Here is a 17,543-nt window from a genome sequence, read left to right on the forward strand (position 1 = left end):
TGAAGTATCCATTGGAGTGTCAACTGCTATGAATGAGCAATAATGTGTGAAACTGAAATAGAGAGTTTTACAACTAAATGCCCTGTTTTGTTAAGCTTTGTGTAGAAAGTTACTTCAATGTATGTATTTGTATTGTTTTTATATTTTGTGTATTGTTATTTATTTAAGTTTTAAGTTATTTAACTAACTACAGTATAACTTGATGTCCAGCTTGTGTTTGAATCTGAATATTTGTATCTGTCTTCACCTTTCTCTCCAGGTGTGACCCAGAGTGGGGTGGAGAGTACTGTGACGAGCCTGTGGTTCCTTTGCCCTCCCAGCTGAAAGACAGCTTCAGTCGAGCTCCGTCGCTCAGCCATTGGCACGTACTCACTGGTGGGAAACTCAGCACCGTGTGTGGCGCTGTGGCCTCTGGAGCTGCTCTGCACTTCAGTGGAGTAAGTATCGACTGTCATTTGTCTTTGTTTCTCTTCTTCCCACATTGTTTTTTACTTTCTTACAATATTTTGTATTATGAAACTTGTCACATCCAATGATGTAATGGAGGATGAATGCAATTACATGCAAGATAGAATTTTGCATTCACAACCATGCTCTGCACTGTACTGGTTTACATATGTTAAAATGCACAACACATTTTCTCTCATGCTTTCTCTTTTTTTAAATGATCTTGATATTTGTGTATTAACTTGACTTCCACTCATGCTATATAAAGCTAGCAAACAAATTGGTCGAATCTGATTAAATTTAGGAAAAACAGACATAGATAGTTTGACAAGATGTAGACATCCAAAAGTATATGAAAGGTGCTGCTTCAAATATCAATAAAAGACAAAAAAGTAGCTGTCAGCCCTTTTGTACGTTTAAGTTTCCCCAAGGCACTTTGGGCAGTGCTGTAAATGGATGATTAACTTGGATTTATTGACAGGCTGATCTTAATGTAGATGGACGCCCTGCCAGAGAAACCTTTTAAGAGCAGTTTTTCAAAGACGATAATTTATCTGTATCAAGACTGCTGTGGTTAGAGCTGACACTTCCTCTCACATATTTAAACATAAGTCAGTTTTATTATTCTGTTTATGTTCCAGGAACATGCTGTAATAACAAGCAACATAGCAGATCATGTTTTAAACTTGTCATTTGTTTCTGGAAGGATGAAACATAGATAAACAGAGAATGGCAGATAGACAGACATCCATCCATCACAGCTCAGACTACGCTACGCTACATTTCTCCATGTGTCTGTGCAGAGTTGCAGCCGTCAGCTGGTGACAGTGGACCTGAACCTGACCAACGCTGAGTTCATCCAGTTCTACTTCATGTACGGCTGCATGATCCCGCCTAGCAACCGTAACCAGGGTGTGCTTCTGGAGTACAGCTTGAATGGAGGAATCAACTGGCATCTACTGACAGAGATCTTCTATGATCTGTACACAAAGCCTGGGTGAGCTCCTATTATATTAACAATGGCCTGCATATGCATGTTGTCACGGCGAAGAGTTTTTTCAGATTTGAACTGAGCTGACCAACTGGTGCATTGTGGTAAAACTGAATATTAGCAGAGTGAAGCAGCATATCTGTAACTTTCTGTATGTTTTTTGCCTGTGTTTAGGTTTGTGAATGTGCTACTGCCCCCTGCTGCCCGTCAGGAAGGAGTGCGTGTGCGCTGGTGGCAGCCACAGCATGAAGGGGCAGACCACAGTGATTGGGCTCTGGATAATGTCCTCATCGCAGGCTCAGACCCACGGGCGCAGATCTCTGACACATTTGGCGGGGTGGCACTGCCCAACCATGAGAGAGCTCCTGCTGATGAGACCTCAGGAAGGATCGGTCAGCTGGGCGAGCAGGAGGAAACACCCATAGGTACAGGAGAATTGGACTAGGGATTTGAATCAGTGCCTCCATTAAACAATAATAAAATAATAATAATAATAAATGCACATTTTCTTTACTTATAAACACAACCTCTTGTCTTTTATCATGTTTTTGTTCTTAGTGAGCGATCATTGGTTGTTCTCAGAGGATTGCTCAGTGCAGCGTTTCTGCAGCTCCCCTGATGGGGTGATGGTGTGCGGCAGTGCAGATGGGCGAGAGGTCTATGCTGTCACACATGATATTATTCCTGACAAGGGCTGGGTCATGCAGTTCAAGGTAACTAATGAGTCTAAAATGACACATAGATCATAACAATTTGTTTCTGTTGTGCGATGTCCTGTAGTGTAATAAATGAATTGTAACATACTGTGTTTACATATGAATTTAAGTAGGAAGACATATTCTTTCTGATGATGGAATCACAATGTTAAGTCATGTGTGTTTATTTAGATCGCGGTAGGCTGCAGTGTGCCTGAGCGCCATGCAGACAGGCAGGTTCATGTTCAGTATTCAGTGGACTTTGGGGTGACCTGGAAGTACCTGGTGCCCCAGTGCCTCCCTGCTGACCCCCGCTGTGGAGGTCAGGTCTCTCAGCCGTCAGTCTTCTTCCCTGCTGAAGGCTGGAAGAGGGCCGTCTATCCCCTGCCTGACAGCCTGGCTGACATGTAAGTCAGCCATATGCTTTGGACTGCACATACAGTAGTCATTCGTATTTAATGCTTCATCACAGCATGCATGAATTAAATTATTGAAAAGTTAGATTATTGTTGCTATATCAATTATTAAAATCATATAAATCATGGAAATGGTATACATGTATTTTGACTAACCTCTGTACATCACCAACAACATTTAGCCTTATTTTCCCGTCCCTTAGTGCAGTGCGGTTCAGGTTTTACCAGCAGCACTCAGACATTCAGTGGGGTGTGGAGAACTTTTACATTGGACCAGCATGTGACAGCCACTGTGGGGGACATGGAGACTGTTTGGATCAGCGCTGTCTCTGTGACCCAGGATTCACTGGACCAAACTGTTATGCCAGCACTGCTCTAAAGGTAGAGTCTGGCTCTCACTCAGTTTAAAAAAAAGTGAATAACAGATTAGAAAGTATTTGATGTGTTGAACTTGTTTGATATACTCCATTATTCAGGTATGTGTGTCTTTTTTCTGTAGGCATCTCTGAAGGAACGATTTGACTGGGAAGGGACAGCAGGGCCACAGTGGCAGGTGCTGGAGGGTGGTAGACCCTGTACAGACTGTGGTGTGTTGGTAGAGGGAACAGCCCTGTACTTTGGAGGGGCTGATGCCCGACAAGCTGTCACTGCTGATCTGGACCTCCGCGGAGCCAAGTCAGTATTTAACTTCTTCTAACTATCTTTAAATATTGTACTACTTAAAGTGAATTATGAACTCCTTTTTTGTGGATAGGTTTGTGGAGTACTGGGCCAGGATTGGAAGTGAAGATAACATGACCATGTGCCATCGTCCAACTTGTCGTAAAGAGGGAGTGCTGCTGGATTACTCTACCGATGGAGGTGCATTAACAACATGCATGTAATGCATTGTGTATTTTTTCTTTTTTTTCCTTTTCTCAATTCCATATCTGTTCCTCAGGTGTGTCCTGGACGCTGCTGCATGAGATGGACTACTTGAAGTATGTGTCAGTGAGGAGAGATTACATTGTCCTCCCAGAGGGTGCGCTGACCAATGCTACTCGCCTGCGCTGGTGGCAGCCATTTACTATTTCCTCTGGCCTGGCTACCCCAAGCCTGGAAAGAGCCCAGTGGGCTATTGACAACATTTTGGTGGGAGGTTCAGACATCAATCCATCCACACTGCTGGACACCTTTGATGATGGTGAGTTTGTTAAAGTAATCAGAAGATGAAAAATGTGATGTCAAGACAACTAAATGATCAGTAACAAGTCAATTGAAACTCCCTCCTCTTTTTGTTTCTTTGCCATTCACTAGAGGGTGTTTCTCACGAGGAAAGCTGGAGTTTCTACCCTAACGCTGTGCGTACAGCTGGCTTCTGTGGGAACCCCTCATTCCATCTGTACTGGCCAAACAAGAACCAAGACAGGACACACAACATTCTGGCCACTCGGGAACTCATAGTACAACCTGGATATATTTTACAGTTCAAGGTACAATGCTAGCCAAATAGCTAAAAACACAGCTGTCGTTCATCTTGCACATGACAACTTAAGTCCTTTCCATCTCTCTTACTGCTGCAGATTGTTGTTGGTTGTGAGGCAGACACCTGTGAAGACCACCATTCTGTCCTGCTGCAGTACAGGAAGGATGCAAGGTAAAGAAAACAAAACAAGGAGAGACCCCCATTGTTTAAAGGAACACAATTTCACTGTTATGATCCAACTACGTGCAATGTACCTTGCTTGTCTGAGCTCAGAGCTTTTATTTATGGTGGAAAAGAACGAATAATTGTTAAATTCCAGGTCTTACAGTAGATATAAGACTGTGCCTTATTAACCTTTTAAATATAATTTGGAAATGTTTTGTTTGCTCCCACTCTCTCCTTTCAGGTCTGACTCTTGGCAGCTGGTACAGTCTGAGTGCCTCCCCTCCTCAGTCAACAATGTGGGCTGTTCTCCCTTCCAGTTCCATGAATCTACAATCTATAGTCCAGTAAACAGCTCAACATGGACCAGGGTCACTGTCCAACTGCCTGACCATGTCTCCTCAGGGTAAGAGGCAATTGATTTACAGTGGAACATAGCATGACTTCACACTGGTTCCTTTTTTTCTACAACTGTTGCAACTGTGTAAATGGCCTGCATTTATGAAGCGCGTTTGTGTTCTTCTGGTCACTTAACTAAGTGCTTTTACACTAAATGCCACATTCACCTATTCACACACATGAGGACAGAGGCTCCCATGAAAAGTGCCCGCTCATCAGGTGGAGTTTCTAATTATTTACACACACTCTCACACTACCTACCTTTTGTAAATTGTTGTATATTTCCAGGGCTACACAGTTCCGCTGGATTCAGATGGACGGGACAGGAGAGCGGCAGAGCTGGGGAGTGGACCATGTTTACATTGGGGAGGCTTGCCCAAGACTCTGCAGCGGCCATGGCTACTGTACAAATGGAGTGGTCTGCATCTGTGATGAGGGACACCATGGTGGGCCATGGACAGCATATCATATTCAAACTAATTCAATTCTTTAGCATTTATACTATTCAGCAGAGATGTATTAGGTGGAGTTATGTTATGTTTGGGCTAATATGCAGGTGAACAAAGTGAAAAGATTAAAATGGAGACATCGTTCCCATGTAATTGAGACAGTCAATGACTTTTTAATCTTTATTCTTCATTTTAGGTCAATAACAACCCACCATGAACTATTCTATTCTATTCTCTCCCTCTGCTTCCTCCTCTCTTTTTCTTCTCATTACACGTTAACAGGTGATGACTGCTCCCTCTCCAGCAGTGACCTACCCAGTTCCATCAAGGACAACTTTGAGTCCGGCAGTGTGTCTCAGGAGAGTTGGCAGCTGATCCAGGGTGGCGGAGTGGGTAGCGGCTGTGGGCAGTTGTCACCGCACGCCCACGGAGACTCACTCTACTTCAATGGCTGTAAGATGAGGCAGGCTGTTACCAAACCGCTGGACCTCACTAGAGCCAGGTACAGGTATTATCATAGTATACTCAAACTAATCATGCACACATACACCTACTTACCTCATAATTGTAGCAGTTAAGTTTCCTCCACTTTAGGCACATTTTGTTTAATCTGTAATATTTTCATTTCTAACTTTCTGCCTTTACCATCCCTTCTCTTTCTCCCTACAGTAAGATCATGTTTGTACTGCAGATCGGCAGTGTGGCACAGACAGACAGCTGTAACATAGCTCTGGACCAGGCTGACACAGTAGATCGAGCTGTGCTGCTGCAATACAGCGTCAACAATGGAGTCAGCTGGCATGTAATCGCCCAGCACCAGCCTAAAGACTTCATAAAGGCTCAGAGAGTCTCCTACAACATTCCACTGTGAGTGATACATAGAGACATACAGAAACATGAAGATAGACCTGCCATTTAAAACTGTATCAATTTTTTATTAGGTATCATTTATAAAGGGTTTAACTACCCTAACTAAATTCTTCACAAATGCTTTATTAATGTAAAGAATAATGAGTGTTTCATTTTCTGATAAGCCATCAAATAACTTTATTAAATCAACTGCAACTACTTTGATAAGTTGTTCATGGATAATAAAATAGATGATTTATTAACAATTAATAAAGCCATCACTTCCAACTTATAAACCCTTCAAAAAGGGAGCCTTATTAGAAACTCTTTAACCAATGTACTAAACACCACTTGGCTGGCATGAAGCTACTGATATACTTGTTGACCCTCACAATTTGACCCTCACCTCACAATGTTTCCATGGTCTCTCCAGAGAGGCGAGGGTTAAAGGGGTGATGCTGCGATGGTGGCAGCCACGTCACGACGGTGTGGGACACGACCAGTGGGCGTTGGACCATGTGGAAGTAGTTCTGTGAGTACCCAATTCCCAGCCAGCCCCGGCACCCCAGACTGGCCCCCAACAGAGCCCCAATCTGCCCCTGCCTCTACCTCTGCCTCAGCATCACCTGTAGAAATGGTCCCATCTACTCCACACAAACACAGGAATACAGTTTACACTTAGACAAAAGCACATCTACATGTGCACATCTAGTGCCTACCTACCACCTACAATGAACTACTCAGCAGTCAGTTGTTTATCTTCTCATGGTGTCAGACAAGCAGGGTAGAAAAATGACTGCAGTGTGCTTTGCTTCGAAGAGTTTTGTCTGTGGATGGCTGTTCTGTGTACGACAGATTAATCCTGCTCATCATATTTTCAGTGTCTTGTAGAAGCCATGAATCTACCAGATAACAATTTTCCACTGAAAAGTCTGCAGTTCTATCAAATATATTTATGTCTTCTTGAGTAATATAATACTTTAAGCTTTAAATAAAAAAAATAAAGTCATAAGTTTAAAAGTCTTCAGAATGTTGTTTTTGTAAAGAAGCACACATTAGATGTGAAGCACTCATTCACTTATTTACTGTCTGCCTCCTTAAAGATTATGGCAGAGAGCACTTAAACAAGATCATTCTCCTCTGTACAATACTGTAAACTGTGAAGGTAGCTTCACATCTATGACATTGTGTTTGTCCTGCTGTGACGTCGTAATGTTGTTTTCATGTCATATCAAAAATGGTCTAACATTCTTCTTTTACTGAGAGAAACAATGTTCTTACAAATTCTTAAATTTGATTCGACAGAAATTGCCCTGCACTGGTTCACTGATTGTCTTTCTTTCTTTCCATTTTCCATTTTACTATTTTATTAGCATTTCAGTTTGTCACCCGGATCATTAAACATTTTTTTCCATGTGGAAGACAATTCCAGTTCCAAATAGAGCTTAAAAATGGCAGAACTAAAAATTCTGCAGGGCACTGAAGATATCATGTACATGGCCTCTACTCAGCTAGCATATTCTTAACATAACAATACCATAAAGCATTTTGGATGCATTTTCTGCATGTCGCTGTGGGTATCGGAGCAATGTTCCATCTGATGTGGGTGTTTGTTCATTCAGATGTACCCAATGCATTTCAAATGCTGCATACAACAGTCATATATGGCCTATCATGTACAGTTGGTACACAAACTGCACACATACACACTAACCTGAGCTGTCCCCTGGTCTATGTGGCCGTGACCTGTCCTACTCCCTCCCCTGCACCCGCACAGTTTTCAACAGTGTCTGCTGAAAAGAGTGATCGTAATCCTCACACTTTGCTCTGTTGTTTATTTCTCTCTGTTCACCACTCCTCCACTCCTTCACACATTCTTCCTCTCACTCCTACTCCTGCTCAATCTTTTCTTTTGCTCCACACGCCTTTCCTCCCTGCTGCTTTATGTCAATGACGTGTTTGATCCATGTGGTCATGTTCCCTCCTCTGCTTGTGCTGCATCCTATCCTACCTTACTCCATCCTCCTCACCCTCCTTTTTCCTAACTTTCTTCCTTTTGTTCAATCTTTCCTTGCTCCAAACTCCCTCTTTTCCTCTTTCTCTTTTTCTTCTCCAATTCTGGCATTATACAACGGATGGATTACTGCTGTATATCTTGCTCTGTCTTCACCTCTACCTGTGGTTTTCTCTCACTGTCCCTTCATCTGTGATACATTTCTCTGCTGTCTCTCACTTAATCTCCACCAAATCGACTTCTCTGCTTCTCTCATCATCTTTCTTCTTCATTCTGTCTGTCTTCCCGCTCACTCTCACTTCTTCTTTGAACTTCTGACTATTTTTCTGCCTCTCCTTTCTCCTCCCTTCTCCCCACTTTGGGCCCCTGCCTCCCCAGGCCGGGGCTCCTACCCCCCCAGACCTTTCTGCGAGACAGCAGCCCTCTCCTCCTGCCTCTCCCCTCTCGCGCTCTAACCTCTGCTCTCTTCTGTATTCTGCTCCCTCTGGCATGGCTGTAGTGTCAGGTAAGTTCTCCGCCTCTTCCTGAATGCAGCCCCCTCCCTCACCTCCCCTCCCAACCCTTCTTCTCCTTATTACACTGCGCACACCCTCCCTCAGTTTCACTCAACACCCAGCACTCCTCATCATCACAGTCATCTCCATGCTCTCGCTTCAACACGAGCCCCAGGCAGGTCAAAAAAGCAGGCCAGCTGCTCACAGTGTCCAGGTGGATGCTCGCTGACAAAATGATGTAACACACAGATCTGAAGACATAGCTCTCAGCACAGGAAGAAAAACAATACTCATTATAACACTGTGGATGGAGTGATAAACAGAGCAATAAAATCTTGAGGTGGTGGAAAAATTTGTATTTCACACTTTCAAAACATGTTCCCTAAAACAGTTCAACATGAACATCAAGAACATCAACAGATGAGAAAGAAACCATGTTAAATGGCTTTGATTTTGAATGTCCACTTTACATACTCCTTCAGACATTTTTGGTGTAATAACTTACACAAATGTCAGTGGTATTGTGTTTGTGTGTATATGTGTGATGTAATCCATCACTAAACCTTTGTTTGTTTTGTTCTTGCTACCTCCTCTACTACTACAAGGCTTTCTAGTGTTTTTGACCTGGCTGCCAATTTACAAGCTGACACACTAAAATTCAGTGGTCCCACTTTAAAAATAGCGTACTGTTTGTAGGTCCAGCATGTATCTCACTCAAGTCCAAGCACTGAAAGACTTTTTTTTCATTCATACATCAACATCAGCTCTAATGCAGGGCATCTTGCACGCTTAAATCCAAATGAAGAAACATTTGGGTGGAGAGTTTCATCCGACTAACGTGCTCCATCCAGTTCCTTGCATGGCTTTACGGATCGACTGTTGCAACAGATCTTCATCCCTTTGCCACTCATGGCTGTCTGTCTTTGAACAACAACATGACCCTGAGCCAAGAACTCCCTCCTCATTGCCCCCTGGTTTCTGTCCAAAAATCTGAGACATATAAGCGTGCACACACACACACTTTGCCTCACATTCACCTTTACGCTGCCACCTTCACTGCATCAACCATCACACACACACACACACACACACACATCATCTCCAACCCTCCCCTACCCCTCCTGATCCCCTACCCCCCACCCCACCCGCTTCGCAGAGGCCCTGCCTGCCCTGGCTGCACTCCTGGCTCACTGGCACCGCCCTGCTGGATGGAAGAGGCAATGAACAGGCTAAACAAGAGCGATCTTCCAAAGCTTTTCTCTGTGTCTTCTAGTTTCAAAACCACCTCCTTCTCTGCTCAACATCATGCACTTTTATGACTTTGTTTTAGTCCTTTTCCTTTTCTCCCAGTGATGGCTGTTAACTCTGACCTCAAACACTCAGTGTCAGAGTTTCCCTCTAGTATGTGGTAGTATGTTCGTAGACTCTGTGTCCCATGTCTTGTCCTGTGATATTTGGTCTGCCATTGGATACATGTAGCTAGTTCTACCACCGTGTTCACTGTCTAGCTGCCTCTCATTTGTACAGAGCATAAACTAATCCAGTTTTGTAGAGTAGCGCCACCCATTTTCCGAGCCATGAGACCCATACAGCTGTTGAGTGTTTGAGGTTATGGCTGAAACATGGTTGAAAAAGCCAGCATGAACCAGGATGTGAGAGAGTATAGAAGCTGCATTTGACCCATCAGTGTGTTTGCATGCATGGATGAGAGTGTGTGCATGGGAATGTGTGGATTTTCAGTGCCCTTTTCTCAGGTCACTAACGTTCACACCTCTCTTTCCCTCCCTCTTTCACTCTCTTTGTATCCCTGCAGCACTCGTAAACAAAACTACATGATGAACTTTGCCAGACAGACCGGCGTGCGCCACTACTACAGCCGCAAGCGGCGGGCACTGCGACAGCATGCCTGAACACACCGAGAAGGGATTCGCCCTTTGACCTGCCAATCACACATCGACTCGCCACACACATCCTTTTTCTCCTGACGACATATCGCCCTGTCGAGTCCCATCCACCAGTGGATTCCAGTCAGCCTTAGACTACCCTTACCCCTCTCCCACTACCCTCTGCCAGAAACACGGGCCATCCAATCAGTTTACGCTTCAGCCAATCAAGGCCTTCCCAACCACATGAGTCGGCGGGAAAGAAAGGAGTGAAGCGGCCATTTTGTTTACTTTTCTCCATGGACGGTCGGGGTTTCTAGTTGTTTTCTAAATGTTGCTGTGGTTCCTCTGATATCCCTCCATCTGGCTTACTCCCCTCCCGTCACTCCGCCTTCCTCTCCTCACCCTCCTTTTCCTACCACACTGTGAAATTGAGAGATAATATATCACTGCTGAACTGACCAGCCGATTGGAGTTTCCTCCCAGTTACAACTGAGCCGCCAGGGGGAGGACCGCTCCACTGCCGCCAACCAGTACGCAAGGAGAGAAAGACCACGATGATTATACTGACCATTAAGAGGAAAAACGGTGACAAAGAAGCTGAAAAAAAAAGAAAAAGGAAAAAAAAGAAAACTGTGTTCTTGCTGTTCTGTGTGTCTGTGGGTTCTTTTTGTGATGAGTTGACTGTGGTGTTCTGTTCATTTGTTTGTTCGTTTTCTACTAATTCATATGCTTTTAAGGGGGGAGGGGAGGGGGGTGCTGGGTTCTGTTTCCTTTTTCTCGTTTATCTGGAACGGATGTGGGAAGGGCGGGAAAAGCCCTCCACTGTAAAAAGGAACAAAAGAACGATTTGCACGATGGGGAAAGGAGAAAATAAGAAAAAATTAAAGACTGAACAATGATTTTTGTTTTTTTTATCATTTTTTATATATGTTGGTTCCCGAAAATACAGATATTTATGGTAAATGGTTCTTCACGTAACCTATTTAAGATGCACTGTGCGTGAAATGTATGTTATTTTCTAGTGTTAAGTTATTAGGCAGTCGAGTCAGGCTCTCAGACTGCATCATCTCCCCTCTTCCTTCTCTTCCCTCTTCTCTTGTGCTGTTTCCCCATCCCCCCGTCCCCCTTCTATCTCTCTCTGCTGATTTCTGATACCTGGAGGTGAGGCTCTATTAGTGTTGTTTTTTGAAGTCTGTGTAATATGGACCCTCTGCCCTCAGTGTAACTCCAGTATAGCAATCTCCTGTATATATATGTATATCCACTATGGGGAGACCCAGCAGCCTTATAAAAGGGAAATAAAGAACTGTCCAAACCTCATATTGTACACATTGCTTGAGCTGCTCTTTTTCATACTTAGGATGAGAAGAAGGATAAGACTGGCATTAATCTATACTTTCTATAACTTATTCACCCTGTTTATGATATTCAGCTCTAAGCACACTTGTTCCAGTTGAAGACATACAACAAGCAGCAACCACACACCACTGATGAATAGAAATTGGTGACCATATATATTCCGATGACAGTCAGTTAATTTTATCTCCACATTACATTATGTAGCTTGTGTTTGAATTAATTTGAACAAATTACTTGTTAGTTTGAATTCATTCAGACTTGACTTTTTTGAAGCCCTTCTCAGCAGTATGTGACATCATCAGGCACAAGGGAAAGCAAATATTTTTAGATCAGATTTCGCTCCCAGGATGTTTCACTCCCACTGTTTTTCCTCTACAAGTACACATCAGACCTCAAACAAGCCTCCTCTCTCTCAAAATGTAAACATATTTCCCATAGGAGTTACAGTGTTTGAGATCTAAACCTTAATTGATAGGGAAAGCACTGTATCGCTCTCATTAACTGCAATACAAACTGCAGGTGGTCCCTCCTGTTTCTTTACAGATATTTTACTGTATATGCTCGTTCTCAGTTAATCCTGCTGCCACTAATGATGTACACATTTCTGGGCTACAACTTTAGTTTTAGGCAAATCAGTTTCTGCTCAACAGAGTTTTTTCTTAATATGTCAGGGTTAGTTTTCCAGCTCAGTGGTTTAAGCACTGTTCTCATGTTCAGCTTCCCTATGAGATTACAAGGTTGAGGATTTGATCTCCGCTACTGGCAAGACTTTATAAAGAAATGCAGACAGAGAGACCAGCTGGTTTCAAGTACAGTACAAGTGCATTCAAACCTTCGGTGGCCTCAAGTTTCATTCACAATTCGAAATCGTTCCAGTCTCTTTTGCTGAAATCAATTGATGGATATAGGCTATTTACATATGTGCCCATAAAATGTTTGTCATTTCACATTTTTTGGAAAATGCAGTTTGTGCTTCTTATTGTGCATATTTTTTCTATTTTCACCAAACCCTGAAGACCCTGAACAAAACTTTTCTACTGTTTCTCTTTAAATTTGTTACTATCTTTGTTGATGTGCTCTAATAAACATAAACCATTATATCTCTTAATTGCATCATTAGGTAGCAACTAAGTTTGGTAATGCAGAACAGTCAGGTATGCTCAAAAGTCTGTAAAATTTGATATAATTTCATCTGTAGGTGAAGCTACAAGATATAAAAAAATGCTGCTGGAGCAGGAGCTTGCAGTCTAATCAGCTGGCAGCAATCATACACATTTTCTTTGGGAAACACATTTTAGATGAACTTCTTCATGAGGTTTATTCACAATAAGAAAAATATAAGATACTGCCAGGCTAAATGTGTCAGGTGTATGCATGTGTGCTGGTGAGAGAATATTACAATACAATATTATTTCTTTAAAAAATGTTTTATTTTATGGACACTCAGATATTCTAAAAACAGATTGTTGCTAAGACACAAGACATAAAATAAACTGCAGTTACCTTGATGCACACCTCAGTGTCCTCAGACTGGGTATTTCATTCTGCAGACCTTCAGCATTACTCCATGCTGAGGCTACTTTTTGTTGACCCACATTAGCATCTTCATCTAACATAAACCACTAATGGTGCTCATAATATTCTGCATCAGGTGTCTTAAGTCACAAGCCTGCTATCACAGCTACAGTCACAAGTGTTACAGTGATGCAGAGTTTGGCTGTGATACTCGAGCATGAGTTACAGTACGGCGAATCACAGCAGGTGTAGCTCATGTTGTAGGTGGTCCCTCTGACCTGGAGACTGTCCACCTGGCTGCAGTTCTTCTCCGCCATGCAGCCCCGGAACGACAGGGCACTATGGTTGCCGTAGTGACCATGTCCCTTAAAGCACACCTCATCAGGAGGGCACTCTGTCTCGATTAGCTCAAATTTCCACTTGTTCTCCATGATGGGGCTGTAGTAGCAGGGCAGGTTGTAACAGAGCAGCGACGGGAGAAGGTAGAACCACAACACAGAAACATGCAGGAGCTGCAACATGTTCAGCCTGCAAGGACAAGAGAGGCCTGGTGTTTTACTGATTTGACCTAACATTGTGGTTATAAACTCATAGAAGAGTTCCACAGCAAGTTAATATTATACACACTTCCATAAACTTGGGGAACAGTCCAAATCAATGCAGCAGAGGCTGATATATCTAAACTTTTAACTTGAAAAACACCAGTTTCTACTATTCACATTACCAACTTAATAGCATCTTTCATTAGACCCTGCCTTATATATGATTAAACCTTTCCACCAGTCACTTATTAACGTAATCATCTTTATCAGATGTTCGGCATGAGGACACAAGCTCCTGCCATCATTGAGCAAAATGCTGAGCCTCCTGTCTTCACATAGTCAGTTAAGTGACATCTCTTAGCTATGCAACACAGGTGTTAATGATTTCTACTGATTCTCACATTTAAAATGTTGAAAAGGTGTCAAGACTCACATTCTACAGATTTTTAACTCCAGTCAAACAGGTAAACCTTTTCAGAGCTTCATCTGGTGAATCTCACCGCTGACTCCAGATCTTCCTGCACAGGCCACACCCTCCAACACACCTGCTTATTAAATCTACACAGACCTACTACACCAAGTGGGAGGTTAAATATGGCGCTTTTTATTTTGCTGCATTCATTAATAACCACACACATGATAATCATCTGATTATAGTCATTGAAATATACCAGGAGGAGGGCTGACAAGTCCACCTTTTTCTCTCTGGAGCAAAACCTTACAATAAACAGCAAAAATACTAATCACAGTGTAAACATGATGAAATCAGACTCTGGTAAGTGCCTATGGCTAACAGGCCTCTCCATAGTCTTCAGTATTATTAGGTCAACTATGATACAGAGGTGCTTAATGATGTGTAATTTGCACATGAATCCCAAAGTTTCTCCCCAAGAGGATGAGTGTTGTTGGTGTTATCGGTTTTGCCTTTGATCATCCCCAGTAGCTTTTTCAGACTGATGTCAGGCTTTGGCGCTTCATTACATTCGTCTTTGCAGCAGCAGGTGTGGCTGACATTGAACTTGACTCCTTGATGAGAGACGATTTCAGTAGAATTACAGAGCTCACTGTCCACACAGGCCTGAGCGGACAGGATGTGTACGGAGCCGAAGTGGCCCCTGGAACTGGAACAGCGCTGATTGGGCAGACATTGGCTGGTGATGTTGGGGCAAGACTTGCCTTTGTCCTGCAAAGGACAGTAGAGACATAGCAGGCCATCCAGGGTGAAGGCTGGGAGAACCAGAGCTGCTGCCAACAAGATGGAGGCCAAGAAGCAGTGTGGACCCAGCAGATGAACGTTTGGACTAATGTAAATCCACACACACAAAGTTAAACACAGATTGTAAACATCAGTAAATCAGATAGTATAGATGTGTTCACCTCTGGTTTCTTTGTGACGCCATCTGCTTGAATGTAAAAACCTCCATGAACACATGAAGTTTCAACCTGAGGAGTCCCCAAAATGAGCAAAACCACTGATTACCAAGCAGAAACAGGTGTGTCTTTGAGCTTGATTCACAAGTAGTATGAAAAGCACACACACAAACACACAACAAACTGCTTTTTGAAATAGAATTTTGCTTTCTGTTTATTGTCCAAAAATAACATATTTACCTCATCTTAAAATTGCTTTTTGCAGCCTTACAAACATTTCTCAATTGAGGCAACAAAAACAAAACAAAAACAGGGTTGCAGTGCCATCTGCTGTCTGTTGCACTGCACACAGTCATGAAGGCAGTGCTAATAACTGTTGAATCATCCAGTTGTGGTTTGTAAACTTCACAAAGCTATGGGACATAAAAAAGGAGTAACTATTTTCCCCAGTTGGACCTGTTCTTCTTTTTTTCTTGATCTCGTTTTCATATTCCATAGCCAGAAGTAAAAGAGAGCTTTCCCTCCTTGTACAAAGGTTCCTGTAAAGAAAAACAAATTCTTGATCACACTGAATTGTCATTACCATCCAAAATGGAGGTATATCATTTATAATTAGTATAGTTTTAATGGTTTGCATACAGTCAGCTCCTCTTCATCCTCCCCAACAGTGTCCCTCCACTCATCTTCTTCTTCTTCTGTGGGGTCGTAGCTGTACTGTGGAATGAGCCTATGGCGGAGCTCATCTAATCTGAGTATGCAATAAAGTATGCAAATAATTTCAAATTATGACAATTCATAAAAAGACACCAAACTGATCTGAAAGTGCTGTGAATGAATGACAGCCACAAGCTTACCTTGATCTCCTCTTCATATAAACAACCTGAAGAAAAGCACAACAACAACAATTTAAAGATAACCCTATGATGCACATGTATTACCAGTGAAAGCAGATTAACAATCTTACCACTGCCACTAAACTTCCAATCAGTGTGAGTAGAAAAGGGATGAGAAGGTAGTAACCAGGAAATCCAGTTGCAGGGATTGTGGGTGAAATGTGTCGAGTTGTGTGGTTGAAATGCATTTCTTTCAGCTCACTCTCTTCCTCCATACTGTCTGTACCCCCTCTGCTCTGTGCACCTCAGTTGACACCTTTGTGACACATTCAGTGGACTGCCGCTGCTGTCATTTCCACGTTGAGCTTTCTCAAGCCAGAGAAGACTCATAATTATTACTATTAAAAGTCAAATCAGACAGATTGCTATTCTAATCTAAGAATGAGCATCCAGGTTTTGTACAGTAATCTCTCAAATGATCTAACAGGAAAATTGCTCATGCTCGTCTAAAGTTTCCAAGACATTCCCCAACCAAAAATCCCCTGAGTAACTAAATCTTACCTGATGTGTCATATGTGGAGTAGGCTATATGAATACACATTTCCTTCTTGCTTCTTTCACTTCCGTGCAGTTTACCGACAAAAGCACAGTTCTTACATAGGTCAACCTGCTCATTGACATTCCTCAGGAAGGAGCGGATGCAATGTAGACAGTGTAGTTCAACCGGATAGATGTGTTTATTTCCAGCCAAAAATAATTCCTGCATAGTATGTCTCTGAAGCCTGGAAAAAGCGTGAGGACGGTCTATATGTTTAGTTGCTCTAATGCCCGTTATCTCGTTATCTGGTTTTCATTTGTTATTCTTTTTTTCTTTTTTTCTTATTTGCATGACACGTCAATAAAAAATCAATCAATCAATCAATCAATCAATCAATCAGTATATTGTTATAATAGCTTTCATGAGTGCTTAATTGTTTGCTTTTAAACTGACTTTAAAACCAGTGCAGACACACATGTAGTACTTGTTTTCTTCCAGCAGAGGGGGTGTCAGCAGCACAGAGAGGGAGCAGCGGAAGGAGGAGGAGTGGGAGGGCTAAGGAAACATTATGGGAATGTTTCCAATTCTACTGGTCTAACTTGCTAAGCGTGGCCTGAGTCAACTCTCATCTCGTCGAAACAACATGGGACACCAGTTACCAGAGTTTTCATGGTAAGTTTCCAACCAAAAAACTATCTCTGTATTTTGAAATGAGATTATTTATGGACTTCTGAGCTAAATGAAACACGTACACAATGAATATCCAAGGCTCATTGTTTATTCATGTTGGTGAAAGTTTCAACTGAATACGTCAAGCAAAATTGCAGCTTCAAGGCATATTGTAATGATAATAACGTTTTTGGACGATGTCTGCCATGCTTCACTTTACTTGAAGTGTGTCAAAGTATTCCTGAGAAAGACAGAGTGGCGCGCAGCAGTAGATTTCCTATTAAGATTTGAAAGCTTGTTAATTATTAGACTAACGTAAAGGCTCAGGTTCAGTTAGGCTCCAGTCATAAAACTGCTCACTTGTCCTGCCTGAAATAAGTCTCATTCACCCATTTAATGAATTCACTGTTCAGATGTTCATGTTTTTTTGTTGTTATTCTACCACATAG

At 42.4% G+C, this 17,543-nt stretch overlaps 2 protein-coding genes across 2 annotated transcripts in view; one reads left to right on the top strand and one right to left on the bottom strand.

Moving 5' to 3' along the window:
- reln (reelin) overlaps positions 1 to 11,560 on the top strand; it is a 96,182-nt gene extending 84,622 nt beyond the window's left edge. Inside the window, exons 48-64 of the mRNA XM_053319240.1 lie at positions 260 to 437; positions 1,251 to 1,444; positions 1,613 to 1,863; positions 1,997 to 2,151; positions 2,326 to 2,540; positions 2,753 to 2,930; positions 3,049 to 3,224; positions 3,304 to 3,410; positions 3,490 to 3,732; positions 3,846 to 4,021; positions 4,112 to 4,185; positions 4,421 to 4,582; positions 4,864 to 5,021; positions 5,307 to 5,526; positions 5,694 to 5,891; positions 6,307 to 6,405; positions 10,195 to 11,560. Coding sequence (XP_053175215.1) covers positions 260 to 437; positions 1,251 to 1,444; positions 1,613 to 1,863; positions 1,997 to 2,151; positions 2,326 to 2,540; positions 2,753 to 2,930; positions 3,049 to 3,224; positions 3,304 to 3,410; positions 3,490 to 3,732; positions 3,846 to 4,021; positions 4,112 to 4,185; positions 4,421 to 4,582; positions 4,864 to 5,021; positions 5,307 to 5,526; positions 5,694 to 5,891; positions 6,307 to 6,405; positions 10,195 to 10,291 — 2,881 coding nt within the window. The 3' untranslated portion in view covers positions 10,292 to 11,560. The remainder of the gene's footprint in view (positions 1 to 259; positions 438 to 1,250; positions 1,445 to 1,612; positions 1,864 to 1,996; positions 2,152 to 2,325; positions 2,541 to 2,752; positions 2,931 to 3,048; positions 3,225 to 3,303; positions 3,411 to 3,489; positions 3,733 to 3,845; positions 4,022 to 4,111; positions 4,186 to 4,420; positions 4,583 to 4,863; positions 5,022 to 5,306; positions 5,527 to 5,693; positions 5,892 to 6,306; positions 6,406 to 10,194) is intronic.
- A 1,727-nt stretch (positions 11,561 to 13,287) lies between these two features.
- On the bottom strand, positions 13,288 to 13,662 carry bncr (bouncer). The gene has a single exon (XM_053319866.1). It carries the CDS (start codon positions 13,660 to 13,662, stop codon positions 13,288 to 13,290), a length of 375 nt encoding a protein of 124 aa, XP_053175841.1.
- Between the last annotated feature and the right edge of the window lie 3,881 nt (positions 13,663 to 17,543).

Source organism: Scomber japonicus, chromosome 5, assembly GCF_027409825.1.
Source record: "Scomber japonicus isolate fScoJap1 chromosome 5, fScoJap1.pri, whole genome shotgun sequence".
Taxonomy (NCBI): Eukaryota; Metazoa; Chordata; class Actinopteri; order Scombriformes; family Scombridae; genus Scomber; species Scomber japonicus.